This window comes from Pyrenophora tritici-repentis, chromosome 1 (assembly GCF_003171515.1).
Source record: "Pyrenophora tritici-repentis strain M4 chromosome 1, whole genome shotgun sequence".
Lineage (NCBI taxonomy): Eukaryota > Fungi > Ascomycota > Dothideomycetes > Pleosporales > Pleosporaceae > Pyrenophora > Pyrenophora tritici-repentis.
The window spans coordinates 9,524,036-9,538,284 of NC_089390.1; the positions used below are offsets into that span (position 1 = coordinate 9,524,036).

General features: G+C 48.6%; 5 protein-coding genes across 5 annotated transcripts; all 5 read left to right on the top strand.

Annotated features, from left to right (window-relative positions):
• Window positions 1–1,161: 1,161 nt before the first annotated feature.
• PtrM4_036850 (Pneumo-att-G domain containing protein) lies at window positions 1,162–2,932 on the top strand (the record flags this gene model as incomplete). The annotated part of the gene is made up of 2 exons (XM_001939476.1): window positions 1,162–1,972; window positions 2,019–2,932. The coding sequence occupies 2 exons, from the start codon at window positions 1,162–1,164 to the stop codon at window positions 2,930–2,932; spliced, it is 1,725 nt and encodes a 574-aa protein (XP_001939511.1).
• A 2,768-nt stretch (window positions 2,933–5,700) lies between these two features.
• PtrM4_036860 (oxidoreductase, 2OG-Fe(II) oxygenase family) lies at window positions 5,701–6,750 on the top strand (the record flags this gene model as incomplete). Its single annotated transcript, XM_001939477.2, has 1 exon — window positions 5,701–6,750. The coding sequence occupies one exon, from the start codon at window positions 5,701–5,703 to the stop codon at window positions 6,748–6,750; it is 1,050 nt and encodes a 349-aa protein (XP_001939512.1).
• A 1,277-nt stretch (window positions 6,751–8,027) lies between these two features.
• On the top strand, window positions 8,028–11,496 carry PtrM4_036870 (Ank-2 domain containing protein; the record flags this gene model as incomplete). The annotated part of the gene is made up of 3 exons (XM_066104174.1): window positions 8,028–8,101; window positions 8,158–9,110; window positions 9,167–11,496. 3 exons carry the CDS (start codon window positions 8,028–8,030, stop codon window positions 11,494–11,496), a joined length of 3,357 nt encoding a protein of 1,118 aa, XP_065966376.1.
• A 216-nt stretch (window positions 11,497–11,712) lies between these two features.
• On the top strand, window positions 11,713–12,945 carry PtrM4_036880 (Arp, Ankyrin repeat protein; the record flags this gene model as incomplete). Its single annotated transcript, XM_001939479.1, has 1 exon — window positions 11,713–12,945. One exon carries the CDS (start codon window positions 11,713–11,715, stop codon window positions 12,943–12,945), a length of 1,233 nt encoding a protein of 410 aa, XP_001939514.1.
• Window positions 12,946–13,324: 379 nt separating this feature from the next.
• Window positions 13,325–13,993, top strand: PtrM4_036890 (FAP multi-domain protein; the record flags this gene model as incomplete). The annotated part of the gene is made up of 1 exon (XM_001939480.1): window positions 13,325–13,993. The coding sequence occupies one exon, from the start codon at window positions 13,325–13,327 to the stop codon at window positions 13,991–13,993; it is 669 nt and encodes a 222-aa protein (XP_001939515.1).
• Between the last annotated feature and the right edge of the window lie 256 nt (window positions 13,994–14,249).

Genomic DNA, 14,249 nt, shown 5'->3' on the forward strand with positions numbered 1-14,249 from the left:
TGTAGTGCTAGTATGTGTCAAACCTTGAACTTTGTTAGATTGGACTATTGGAAGATTGGTGTTTGGTGGTGGTTGATGAAACGATGATTATGTTTCTAGACGCGCCGCTGTTGTTCGCTCGTGCTGGTTTCTGCTCGCTCGCTCAGGGTGGCTGTGCAGGTGCAGTGGAACGGCAGGCTGGGCAATACCAATACTAGAATTAAGCATCCCATTTGTTCCGGTCGTATCGGGCGGTCTGACTTTGCGGCATGCAGGCACAGGGGTGTAGCCAGTTCAATGGACGGCTGAGAACCAAACACATTACTGAGGCATTTGGCGCGCGCTCACGGTTCCACTCAATTTTTTCCTGCAAAAGACAAGACGACATGAATGACGACGACGTGCGCTATTGATAACTCGGGCGGGGTTTATGATGTGCGCGCATTGGGCATATGGAGGGGAATATTGGCGAAAAGCAGGCTTGGAGCTTGGGGGATCCATGACCCATGAGGCTGAGAGGCGTTGATGGCGTGCCTGGCCCACTAGGGTGTAGGTTGAGGCTAGCCCCGTAGCCGCTTATTCAATTATCGACACCGGTAGCTAGTAGGTAGAGTGCAGCCGCCCGGAAGAATACTTACTGCTTAGTCCAATTGTCGTCTATCGGGCAAGGAGAAGAATAGCTGACGCGTTTCCCTTGTTGAGCACAAAACGCAACACGCAGAGCGCACTCGATACGAGACATGAGTTGATGAGAACAAGATCAGAAATGGGGTAGGTGTGTTTCGGGATTAATGGCCTGGTGTCGCATCGTCGGACGCACAGCTCGTCGTGATGTCATGGCCGCACCAAACGAAGGCGCTTTCGGCCGCGTTGGCTGTGGATATTTGCAACTTGGCTCGGACCAGCGCCCGCCTTCGCCCATTTCGTGACGCACGCATGGCTCCATACCCTTTCTTGACATCTGGCTTAGTGTGGCCCTGTCCAACCATCATCGACGCGAGCTTGCAGGCCCGCTAAACCACCTTCCTTGTTCTCAACTCTCTTGTTTCCTATGATAACCTCCGACGACTGCTTGCTTGCTTGCTTGCTTGCTCACTCTCGCTCTTGATTGCTAGTTCTTCCCTGCTGTTGTTGTTTTTCCCACTATCCACCCTGCTTTCCTTTGCAAGCACGCCCCCAAACATGGTGCACTCGTTATCAAGTCTAGCACTGCTCTCGTTACCCACCTTGCGCCTCGCCCTCGCCCAGTCCATCTCGTTATCGCCAGGCACCACGGCTCCCAATGACGCCTCCGACTACATCAACCCCTCGTTTGCAGGTTTCGGCATCGAGCCCTCGAACCTGTTCTCGTTTACCGGGGCCGACACAATCAACCAGTTTTCCGTCCAGTTATTACAGAACCTCGCCGACTATGCCGGCGCCCCGCCGCATCTGCGCATTGGTGGAAACACGCAGGATTACATGATTTTCAACAATACTAACCAGCAGTTTGCTTGGTTGAACAATAAAAACTCTCAAGCTCAGGGCGCAATTGCCGCGGATTCCATGATCATCGGGCCAAACTACTTTGCCGCCATTGACAGATTTCCAAAGGACTCGCCCATTACTTTTGGTCTCAACATGGCCTACATGGACAGTGACTACCAGGACGATATTATCAACATGGCACAGGGAGCCATCGACGGCCTGAAGAACACCAAGCTCTATTCGTTCGAGGTGGGCAATGAGCCAGATCTGTGGCTCCAGAACCAATTCCGCGCGGCGCCTTGGAACGGCCAGGTGTATACGAATCAATGGCTAGACCGCTGCAGCATTGTATATGAGAACGTTTTGAAGAATGCCGGTCTGCCGTCGTCGTTTTTCGAGGCTCCCGCTACTGCTTCCACCATCGGCACAACCTTTGAGATCAAGCAGCTCATCAGCGATGGCATCATGGACGGAAAGGACGGAAACAACTTCCTGGCTACATGGAACCAGCACGACTACTTTTACTGTACGTTTTACCCTTGATATTCCCATACCCGACTAACACGCCACAGTCATTGGAGTCACACCAACACCGCTCACCCTCAACGACCTCATGGACCTCGACGCCACAAATACACAATTCGCATACTGGGAGAAGCAGGTTGGCATCGCTCTCGACACAAAACTCCCCTATGTTTTACGAGAGATGAGTTCCGTCGGACCAATCGGTATGCCTGGCGTCAGCGACGTATTCGGTGCTTCTCTCTGGACCCTGAATTTCTTCCTCTATGCAGCATCGATCGGCATCTCGTCTGTGCAGATGCACATGACAGACAACTCAAACGCCAGTGCATGGCAGCCTATTCCCATGTACGGCCGCCAGACGTCCTTTGTGCGACCGCAGTACTATGCTCATGCTGCCGTTGCACAAATCATCGGCAACGGCAACGGAACAACACAAATCTCCACGCTCAAGACGAACAATGTCGGTGCTTCATACGACGGTCGCATTCGCTCATACGCGGCATACGCGAATGACAAGCTCCAATCAGTCACCCTTATCAACGCCAAGCAGGCAAACGCCTCGGTATCCAACAAGGGCAGCTTCACATTCAACCTCAACCTCGGTTCCGACAATGCAAACAAACAAGTCTTCGTTTCCTACCTCACAGCCGATGGCGCAGACTCGCAAACGGGCGTTACCTGGAATGGAATGTCCTACGATGACGTCACAGGCATATCTTCAACTACGGAGAACACAGTCACAGTCGCCACAACTGATGGTTCCGGCAAGGTCGGTATCCCCGTTCGCGACTCACAGGCCGCGGTTGTCAACATTGGGTGGCAGCTAGGTGTCAACGCCGTCCTCAAGCCCGACGGCACGCAGTCGAAGAAAAGTAATGCTGCTTCGTCTTCCATCGGCGGTGCAAACTACGCCGTTGCAAGTGGTGTCCTGGCCATGTTGTGGACTTTGATCATGGCGTAATGCGGGGAAAGACACACTATTCTGTCGTCATTTCTCCTTTTTCTTTTCCTTTCCTAATGTCCTACTTCCTTTTTTCTTCCTTTTGGAGGGGTTCATGCAGCATCACGGACTTGCATATGCGTTACGACTGGCGTTTGGTATGTTTTTTCCTTTTTCCTTTTTGCCTCGTCATCAAGTCGAGGGGGGACTGGGCTTTTTTGTTCTAGAAGCTCCTCCTCCGTCACATGCCTGTTTTCCAGGCCATCTCCTTTTGTCTTCTTTCACCTAACGTCATCGGCAAGCCGAAAGCGCGCCTCTTTGAATCGGCCAACTTGGGAATGGGAAATTAATCGGCCCCCTCCTACACTGCTGTTCTTTCCCTTTTGGTCAAAGGAAATCACAGATGAAGTGAGGAGTGCGGGGCCTTGATTGGGAATCGGGGTTGGATCAGGCGCTTTGCGGAGTTCATATCCTGCGTTCGTGTGCGTGTTGCGTTTGTGTATATATGTATATACGCCACCCATTTTTTCCTGTTCACTTATTCTTACTGCAAGCCGATGTGGTGTGGTGTGTTGTAACATGCATCAAGAAGAAGAACAGCGACTATAGAAGTTTTTTTTCTTACAATTGCTAGAAGTACTATTCTACGCGCATATTAGGAGTTATCGGGCAAGATGAAGATGAAGATGAAGATGAAATATCATGATACTTTTATTGTTCTAAAAACCACCGTTCTCCATCACCCTTGCATTGATATACTCTGAATGAGGAAATCGCGATACAAACTTCCAGAGCTCATGTCTAGCTTTTTCCCTCTCCGCCCTTGGACGGTAGTAGTAGGCTACCATAATAGATCCACATTGACAGCAGGGAAGCAAGATGCGGATGGGTAAATGTAAATGAGTAAAATAGTGCACGGATGCAAGGGAGGTCATATACTCCGTTACCGAAAGGATCTCGGCCGAACTGTTGTGGTCGTGGTTTTCTGCCCCCGCTTCCCGATTCTTGCCGTGCCGTGCCGTGGGGGTAACGTGTGGTTGGGTGGATGGGGGCGAGTATCGTGGGAGTAGACTAGCGCCGCGGCTGAATAAGATAGAATATGATGGGTACGAATGGTTTGTTTGATTAGTGTAGGTGTTTGTAGGATATGTGATGTGGGTTAAGATGCGTGTAGAACGAGGTGGGGATAGAACGAAGTACGGATAGAACGAAGTGGACATGTAAAGGCTGGGTTGCGTTAGTAGATAAGGGCTTGTCTACGACTATAACGTAAATTTATCTACGAAATGTGTAGAGAATGCGAGTAATGTGTGTGTTTGTTTACTTCTACTTCTACTACTACTACTACTACTACTACTCCTAGGTTTTGGCAAGGAGACACGGGAGGGGTGTGAGATATAGAGTTGATGTGTTGTGCTTTTCTTCTTTGGAAAGGGTGGTGTGAAGGTGGTACATTGTTGTTAGCTAGAAAAAGTGGCTTTTGGTGGGTGAAAGGGTCAGTCTTGCTCACTGAGATAACTAGAGTGAATATATGAGGCGTGAATGTGATGATTACGGATAGAGTATTGTGGTGTAGTAGCTTGTCACGTGTTCGGCGTTAGGTAATCGGCGCTAGGGTTGAGTATTTTAGGACGACTCCACGTAGAGGAGCTCGACAGCTATCGTACACCATTCTTAATACTACCGATTGTTACTCGGATACTTTCTTATTCTCTACTATCTACCGATTGCGGGACGGCAGCCTCTCTTCTGACTATTGAGACTATCCCTCTACCACAGTATATAGGATCAATACATTCGTATACAATCGATCCGTCGTGATCCCTTTCTCATCTCCTGCTAGGCGAATAAATCCGCTTTGCAGAAGAACATTGCTGAAGCTTTTGAGTACTGTACGTCGAGAGCATATGTAAGTGGTATGTCCAGTCTTTCCCGTTTCCCAGTGTCGCCTACACCAGTGGTGGATTGTATCTTGTTTAATTTTGTTATGTTTTGAGATACTTATCTCGTTTTCTTGGTTGTAGTTACTCTACAACTTTAAACTAGTATCGGCCAAGAAGCTGTGATTAACGGGAACTCGCGCAAGCGTGATATCCTTTGTTGCTAATGTTGGAGTGGGGTCATGTCCAGTTAGACGTTGAGGTCAGCGTGCTGACGCGACGACGATGTTCGGCGGTCTGGGTGAAGTGCTTTCATGCGTTGGCATCGTCGGGTGTATGTCCGAGCTATCATACCTACTACCAGAGATGTCAACAAGCAAGTCAAGCTGGCTTGATTCTTATCGATTGCAGATCACAGACCATTCTCTGGGACGTGCCACTGTGCACGAGCCTCTATATTGTCTGTGATCTGCAATCGATAAGAATCAAGCCAGCTTGACTTGCTTGTTGACATCTCTGCCTACTACACTGTAAATTGTCTTGATTAGAGTGGTAAAGATAATCTGGCTGCCAATAAACTCATGCTTCCGTACCATCGATATGTGCACTGCCAGATTGAACACCTGATAAGGACTATCACTTGTCTTTGTGTTATCTGGGTCGGTATTGGAGTTGAATAGTTAGGCCGAGTTGTGATGCATAAGGGCCGCGCCTAACCGCATTCAGTGGTAGGTCCCCTGGTCGCTCAGGTGAGGGGTAGTATCGATTGCTATCGAATGTCATGTGCCGTTTGTCCAGGTCGGATGCTCCGATTGATTGATTGATTGCTTATCGTGGTCTACTTAAACCTCCCTCTTTCCCTACTTCACCTGTCATTTCTACTCGGAAAGCCTTTCAACAAAGCAAGACATGTCAACTGTAGCAGCACCTCTTGTACCCACCACCACTCCATTCGTCGGAGCCGGACTCCTACCTACCGTCTGTACGCCCTATGATGAGACTTTCGATACCATAGACCTTACGGTCGCATCTCCTGAAGAAGCGTATCAGAGACTTTCGCAAGCGGCGAGTACGACAGGCGTGGCACTCATCTCCAGCCTACCCGTGCGTCCTCCCATCTCCGCGATACAGAATCTCTTCGCGAGGCTGTATGCAGAACGCTCATTGGCCTCGCGACTCAATGCCACTTACCCCAAACGTGGTGTTTTCAAGGACGCCTGCTTGGTACCTGATGCTTCTCCTGAGATTGACCAGAAGACGACTGTGGACCTCTCCATCGGTCGCCTACAGTCCCTGCGCGAGATGGATCCGGACCTTGTAGAAGAGCTGGGCGAAGACTTTGAAGACATCATGAAGTTCTACACATACATCGAAACCGAGGTCCTCCCTGTTATTACACGAGCTACGTCGAACATCAGTGACCTGGAGTTAGAGCTCACCCACAACGGAACCAACAACCACCTCCGCCTGATTGACTATTTTCCGTGCTCAAACCCATCTGCACCCAGGTGTGGCGAACACCGGGATTACAACACATACACCATTGTTTTCCAGGACGGCGCTGTGGGTGGTTTGGAGTTTGAGGTTGACGGTGTCTGGAAATCTGTCCCAGCAAGTGTCGATGCTGTCATCTCATGGGGTTGGTGTGCTGCTATCTTGACCAACGATGAGGTGAAGGCTGCCAAGCATCGCGTTCTAAGAACCTGGCCCGTAGCCCAGCGAAGGACTACCGCGGTTGTCTTCGTTGCACCTGATCTTGATACCGTCCTTCAGCCGACGAGTGGTCAAGGAACGAAAGATGGAAAATGGCGTCGAGAGGTCCAAGAAGGATGTGTGACTGTTGGGGCTTTCAAGGAGATCATAGGCAAGAAATGGAGGAGACGTGAGGGAAACGAACCCGGCGAAGTCATTCAAGGGGCACAAGATCGAGAGATCGAGGCGTATCTGAAGTCTACGTAATGCGAGGTGACGGGAACGTACCTTCTTCGCCATGAGGGGGTTGCGTTAGGGCTTCTGTAACTTAAGTTAGAAATTCGAGACTCATGTTTGTGAAAAAAATAATTGTGTCTATACACTGGACGTTGAGAATGACATGAGCCAGCACTAATCACCACCTGGCGCGAAACCAAGCAGGAGTGTAGGTAAGAGTGGACATTACGTTACTAGCGTGACAGGCAGGGATCGACGACCTTGGAAGCTACCCCGCTTTTGGCCTAGGGTCGATGCCTCGAAAGAGATGAGCCTCTTCGTATTGATGTCATCTACAACTACCACCACACATTTCACTCGCGACGCGAAATCTTCCGTATCACGAGTCATACTGCTCATCCTGTCACATGTTTCTTTAAGGCGTCTTCGCTTGCTTCGTCTTCAGCCTTACGTGGTCGCACAAAATACTCATGGTAGATAGTGACGAGGCTGAACAGTGGGTGGGCTAAATTGATGGATTTTAGGATTGCTAATCTGATAAAGACATGGGGTAGGTAATATCTCTGCAGGATGATTGGACCCAGTAGACTCAGCCCAACATTGATACCATGCGTCAATGAAAATCACCGCCCCCAAACGGCCCCAGATGATTGATTATACGCCCGGCTCCGCGATTGCAAGACCCAATACGCCCTTTTAATAACTTTAATCATGGACGGAGATGACCCATTAACAAACCGGGCCCAAATCAGCTCGTGGGTGTACAAGACGTTTTGAGGGAGTCGAACTTTCGCTATCCAAATGCGTCTATCCATAATGTGTAGAGAAATAGTATACGAGCTTCTTCTTCTCCTCCTACTGAAAAAGCTGTAGTGACTCTCAATCTACAGTCTACCGTTGAATGTACGCTATCAAGATGATCACGTACCAAAGCGGGGATCTGGTTGTCGATCAACGATCGCCTTGACCGCTTGAGCTGCAGTTTGGTGCAACAAAGGCTACCGTACAAGAACTCCATAGGCTGCTGCGAGAGTTATAAATCAACTCATACGCCTTCAGACGAACCTATCTTGACTCTGATGACACCGATCGGCCACGACAGCCATAGTGTATTATGGGGCCACTTTCTGCAAAGAAAATTCTCACATGTATTTCCGGCCAGGCTGAGCAATGGTCTTACTTCTTATCTAGAATTATTTTATGCTGGACTATGAATAGTAGCTTCGGGCTTTACAGCCCAGCCCTTCTTTCATTCTTACTTCGTTCAAGCAGACTACACTTATTCTTCATTTCAGCGACTCGCAATCATGACATCGAAACCTGCCAGTACAAAACTGTTCATGCAGGCTCGGAAGAAATTCGAAAGAGAATGCAAGCGGAAGTACCTGGAAGGAAAAAAAAAGTCCAATACGAAGCATTCCTTAATGACAGTGGCAGCTCTGAAGAGGCAACAGTGGCTGCTCAAAGACTCCAGGACAAAGCGGTACAGAAATGGGCGGATATGAAAGACCGTGACACACATATACCGGACGTATGGATCAGGGGAATCATGCTCGGCATCACCAAATTTATCACTTTCGGTGATGTCGCAATGCAAGTTGCACCCCAAAGTGTCGGTCTGGCTTGGCTTGGTATCAGGCTCACACTCTCCGCCATTCAGAGTGACTTCAGCCTCTATGGTCTATTCTCAACTGGTTTGTCGGATGTCACTGATATCATGGTCATTATGGCACAGTACGAAATGCTGTATAATAACAATTACGACGGCAAGACGGAAACCAAACTGCAAGCAAGCTCTAGCCTGACGAAACTATCCGATACCATTGTGGACACATATACAGCGGTTCTGAACTTTTCATTTTCTGTCCATAAACATTTGAACGGCGGGACACAGGCAAAAATACGCCATGCAGTTGAGCATTCCTTTGGTATTCCAAAGGCAAAGTTTCAAGAGAAGCTCGATATCGTGTCAAAGTTCAAGAAAGAGGTCCTTGAAACTAGCCATCGTGTATTCCAAGAAAAGTCATTGCGGCAATCGGAATTAGTACTCAGTGCTATCAGCAGCATAGAAAATACTGTAAGCAATATTGGAGACTTCCAGAGTACGATGCAGGACCTGAAAGATCGGACAACTGCAACCACCAAGGCCGTTAAGGAGATGCAAAAGGAATTGAGAGAAACTAGTACGAACACAAAAGCCAAAACGCCATGGGACATGGCTGTTGACGATTTCAAGAAAAACAACGAAGCACTGAAGCCGTTGAATGACACCAGCGAAAAGCTCGGTGACGCGATTGATCTGCGTTATCCTGGAACATGCCAATGGATTTTTGAGCAGCCAAAGTACCGAGATTGGCAGGTCTCAAGCAAAGGCATGCTTTGTCTCGAAGGTCAAGAGGGCAAGTCGGTGCTCCTTATTAGAAGTGCCTGTGTTGACTCCGTACAGGTTCTGGAAAATCCGTTGTTCTTGCAACCGTTGTCGAACATCTCGATCTTGATGTGGAATATACCAGCAAAATATTTTATCTTTCTTGTGGACTCAACCGGGACGACGATTCAAGTCGAGTTGCCCCAACGGCTGACAGTATCTGCAATAAGCTTCTCCATTGGCTTTATGCTTTCGCAAAGCAGAATGAGCAACAAATCGAGGTCTTAAAAGACTGCAACGGATTCTTCGAGAACTTCAGAACGAAAACGAAGGAAGAGGGCAAGGATATCTCCTCGAAAATGGGCCTTGTAGGTACTGGTGAGAGTGGCCCAGATTTCGTGGATACATTTTCCTCGTTGATGCAACGACTCGATGTTGGAGTCACCATTGCTTTAGATGGGCTGGAACGCATGCCTCTTAAAGACTCAGAAAACCTGGTTACACGACTAAAAAGCCTTCGCGACCGGATGTATACCAAAGCTTCCTTCAGAGTCATCGTGACATGCGGTTTGAAAAACCGCGTCCATGATATGATGATATCACTCAATGTTGGCGAGTTTAACCGGGAGGACATGGCGAAGATGCTCTCTGAAGAACTCAAATCAATACCCGGTTTAACTCAATCTGAGTTCAAAGAAGCCACCGATGCAATTCGTCACAAAGCTGGTTCTCGATTTGCATATGTTAGAGATATCGGCATACCTTTCATGCGGGAACCCTTCCAGCGACCTATGTCAGACCGTCTAAATGCACTACCAGAGGGTATGAAAAAAGTATACAGTACGGCACTCCAAGTTATGGGACCCAACCATGCTGAGCTACTTCGCACGGCACTAATGTGGACGTTGCTAGCTCGTGTCGACCCCACAATTGAACTAGTCATGGATACATATAACAGAAAGTACGAGGAACGTGTCACCAAAGCCGAAGCAGAAGCCCGCTCTCTTGAGCATCTGACGTTAACTGGTGCTCATGGGCTAGAACTAAAACAATTACGAAACGCAAGTGGTCCTTTTCTCCGGATCAACCAAGACACTACCGTCGTCCTCACCGATTTTGACCATATCAAAGAATTCGTCATGAAAACAGGCAGCTCCGAGTTACCACACAGTTCGAACAAGGAGACATTATGTACGAGCTGTCAGTCCAGCCTGACTAGTACCCGGTCTGTAGAATTTGATCAGAAATATGGCCATCTCCATCTCGCGCGGATATGCTTGAGGCATCTGAATAATCCTGTTTTCCAAAGAAAAGCCATTGGTCAGTCAAAAGAGGACAGAAGAGAGAACGGAATTGATGAAACAGATGGCATGGTTGAACACAACGGTGATATGCAAGAGGTCGCTGTTCTTACGGAAAACGACCCGACGACAAAGACACAGAACGGCATCATGGCAGACGCTACCGGGCTTGGCACAGAGATGAAAAACGAAGACAAAAATAAGTTGGAAGAAGCGGATGAGCATAAAACTGTGGGCCCTAGCCCCGAAAGACACAGTGACACTGACACCGACACTGACGATTTCAACGACGACAAGGATCGGTGCATTGAACAATACCCTGACGATTATGGCGACAGTATGAACTTCGATTGCAGTACCTACGAGAGTCGCTACGAAATGCAATACTGGATGTACCATCTTCGCGAGGCACAAGAGCAATGGAACTCAACGGAGAGGGCAAAAAGTCAAGGCTGGGCAGAGATCTTCGATGAGCTCGACTATCTCACCTCAACCAATGTGTCCTTTTTTAACCTCTTGGAAAACAATGCCAATCCACTCAGTGTTGCCGCTAAACATGGATTAACCAGCTGGATCCAGCACTTGCTTGTGAAGGGCGAAACGCATAACAGCCAAGAAGAAATCCAAAGCGCGTTGGAGGTAGCAGCTTCTCGCCTGAACAATACTGCTACCTTGAAAACACTTCTTGAGAACATCGAAGAACCAAAGGATGTCGAACGGTTCAATGGCGCGTTCCAAAAATGCCTGTCCGTTGATCCAAGCTTCGATACGATCAAGTTATGGCTTGACTATGGTGCCGACCCGTCCAAATCTAAGAGATATAATGGTTTTACTGGCTTCCACTACTTTGCGTGGGGTGGAACCGACTCAAGAGTGCTTGCTCTCCTGTTGGATCATGTCACTGAACCAAACATCAATGTCCAAGCTCGCGACGGTATGACTCCGCTGCACCTACTAATGTGCCGACAAGAAGTCCCCAAAGATCTTTTGAAGACTTTCCTCGATCATGACGCGGATATCAACAGAGACGACTCACACTCAAAGCGCCCACTACAACTAGCTAGTGTCTGGGGTGAACTTGCAACCTTGAGGATTCTGCTCGATTAACCAATCTCCAAGATAAACGACACAGATGACAAAGGCAGAACCGCTCTACATGAGGCTGCCATTAACAACCATCCAAAATGCATGCATCTCTTAGCAAGCCACGGAGCAGACGTAAATGCGCCTGATATGTATGGTCGCGTTCCTCTGCATGATGCAGCCCGGCGCGGAGAGAAAGAATGTGTTGAAATACTACTCCAACACATCGCGGAAGTCAACATGAGAGACAAACACAATAGGAGTCCGCTTTTCTTTGCATGTCTTGGCCAATCCCTCGATAATGCAGAAGTACTACTCGTCACGCTGCTGGAGATGAAGGTGCCAGTGAAGGAGATTAACCAGGTGACCAAGAGAAAGCGCTCTGTAATTCACCAGGCTGCGTCACATGGATTCAATACTATCATTGAAAAGCTTATTGAAGCCGCAAGGGCAGAACAAGACCTCGAGAGCTTGGCAATCAACGTCCAGGATTCTTGTAAAGGGATGACGCCGCTGCACCGAGCGGCTGTTTTTGGTCATGTGGATTGTATCAGTTCATTGTTAGAAGCACAAGCAGATGCTACGATTCGCGACAAGAATGGAAGGGCTGCTCTTGTCCTTGCTTACGAACAGTGGACTCTGTCAGACAGTCAAGAGTTTGAAAAGAGTATTTCCCTCCTCATTGTAGCAGATGCCGATGCTGCACGAGCGGATGCTGAGCTGGCAGCAATTTGCGCTGCCAATGGGAGCGTACCACTTCTTCGAAAGCTCAGTGAACTGGGCGCAGACCTCAGTCGCCAAGATCAATACAGCTGGACCCCACAGCAACTAGCACGCAAATACAGGCGTACTGAGGCTGAAGAGTTTTTGAAGTTGCAAGCTGGAGAAGCAGGACTACTAACTTCTCGGTGGTTGGTCAGCCCAGAGACTATGATATCAGATGATGGAAGGACGCTGACCCATCGATCCGGCAAGCGTGTTTGTTACTCGACCAACAAGCCTATACCTGCATGGTTTGACAAATTCTACTTTGAGGTCACCTGTAAGAGCCCACCTGCTACAACAGATAAAGATCGGGAATGCATGCAACCAATTGTGGCCATCGGGATCTGTACCATCGACGCCAGTGCAATCAACTATCCAGGATGGCCTTCTCGTACCCGTGCGCTATCCGCAAAGTCATGGCGCTACTATGGTGATAATGGTGGCTTATACACATCTGAAGGCAACGTGGGTTATATGAGTAAGCAGGGAATTCCTTATAAATACGGTCGGACAGTTGGTTGCGGTGTTGATATGGAGAAGGGAATAATTTGGTTCACATTAGATGGGAAACCACTTCATGTACAGTTTGAAAATGTCTCCGGACGGTTATTTCCGATGATTGGACTGCGGGACCCAATGATACTGGAGACAAATTTCCGCGTCGAGAAGCTAGTCGAGACTATTGGGAACGGCCAAGGAGATTTGTAGATGATGTTGAAAGGATTTCATTCCATATGTCGGTTGTTAGGGCTCATCATATGCTGTTTCTCTTTATTCCATAGTTGACTTCACACATTTCCTCTAGGGTGGGCAATATATATCTCATTCTTAGAACGTAATACATTCAACTTATTCAAAGAACATCTAGACTTCAAGTGGTCACAGCCAGGCCTCATATGTGGCAAACGTCAATGCAAAACGTGATATCTTCAATCAATATCCCACGCCACGACCAACTCAGCGACCACATCACAAGGACCTGACATACATTCACACACCACCATTATGTGCAAAACCCAAATACCCCCTCCCTTTCCAAAAAATATCTCCAAAAAGCCGACCCACACAAACCCAACAACCCTTAGAAATGATACTCATAGTAGCAATCCCTAGCTACTACCTCACCTCCTCCTACGCCTTCACGCCCTCCCCAAAAACCCACCCCACAACAAGCACCCGCTACATCGCCCTCGGCCCCACCGCGTCCTCCTCCCTCGCAACGCGCAACCACAAAATCGCAAAAGACGTGTTAACCTGGGGCTGGCTCGTCTACTCCGCTGACACATCGCTCCCCGGAAACGCAGCCTGGTTCGCGAAATATCAGGCCGCGGCAAAGGATAAGGGCTGGGAGGAGGATCTTTGGCGGATCTGGCAGAGCGAGCATGGTGTTAGGATTTTAGCTAGGGAGAAGGTGAGGAGGAAGGGGGAGCGTGGGGTGAGGGGAATGGTAGAGAGGGTGGCAGGGTGGGTTAGAAGGGAGATTGATTGGAGGGGAGTAAGGGAGGGGGTGTTGAGGGAGTGGGAGGAGCAGAGGAGGGTGGCGAGAGGGAAGGGGGATGAGAAAGAGGGAGAAGTGGAAAGGCAAGTGAAGAAGAGTGAGTCGATTATTTCGCTAAAGGGGTCTTTTATGCAGAGGATTGAGGGGTTGACGGGGACTAAGGAGATGGAGGAAGGGTGGGAGAGTGATATATTACCAACGGTGTTGCTGATGGATTCGGTATTGGAGGATGGTAACCCGTTTTTCCTGGCAAATTAGTCATTTGATTCAGGAGTAGAAATTCCAAACATGATGTTATTTATTTCAGGATATTACGCCGCTGTGTTTGCAAAGGCTGTGTCACGTTTCTGGGACAGTAAAATCGAGTAAAGAGATAGGCTTGTTAATTCAACCAACAACGTTGCGCCTGTATGCAACGGGCATTGTGCCCTTCACACAATCTTCGTATCCTATATCCCTTATTGCATCCTACCAAAGAATCATCTCCCTCCCCATCCCTCCTGATGTATGACCT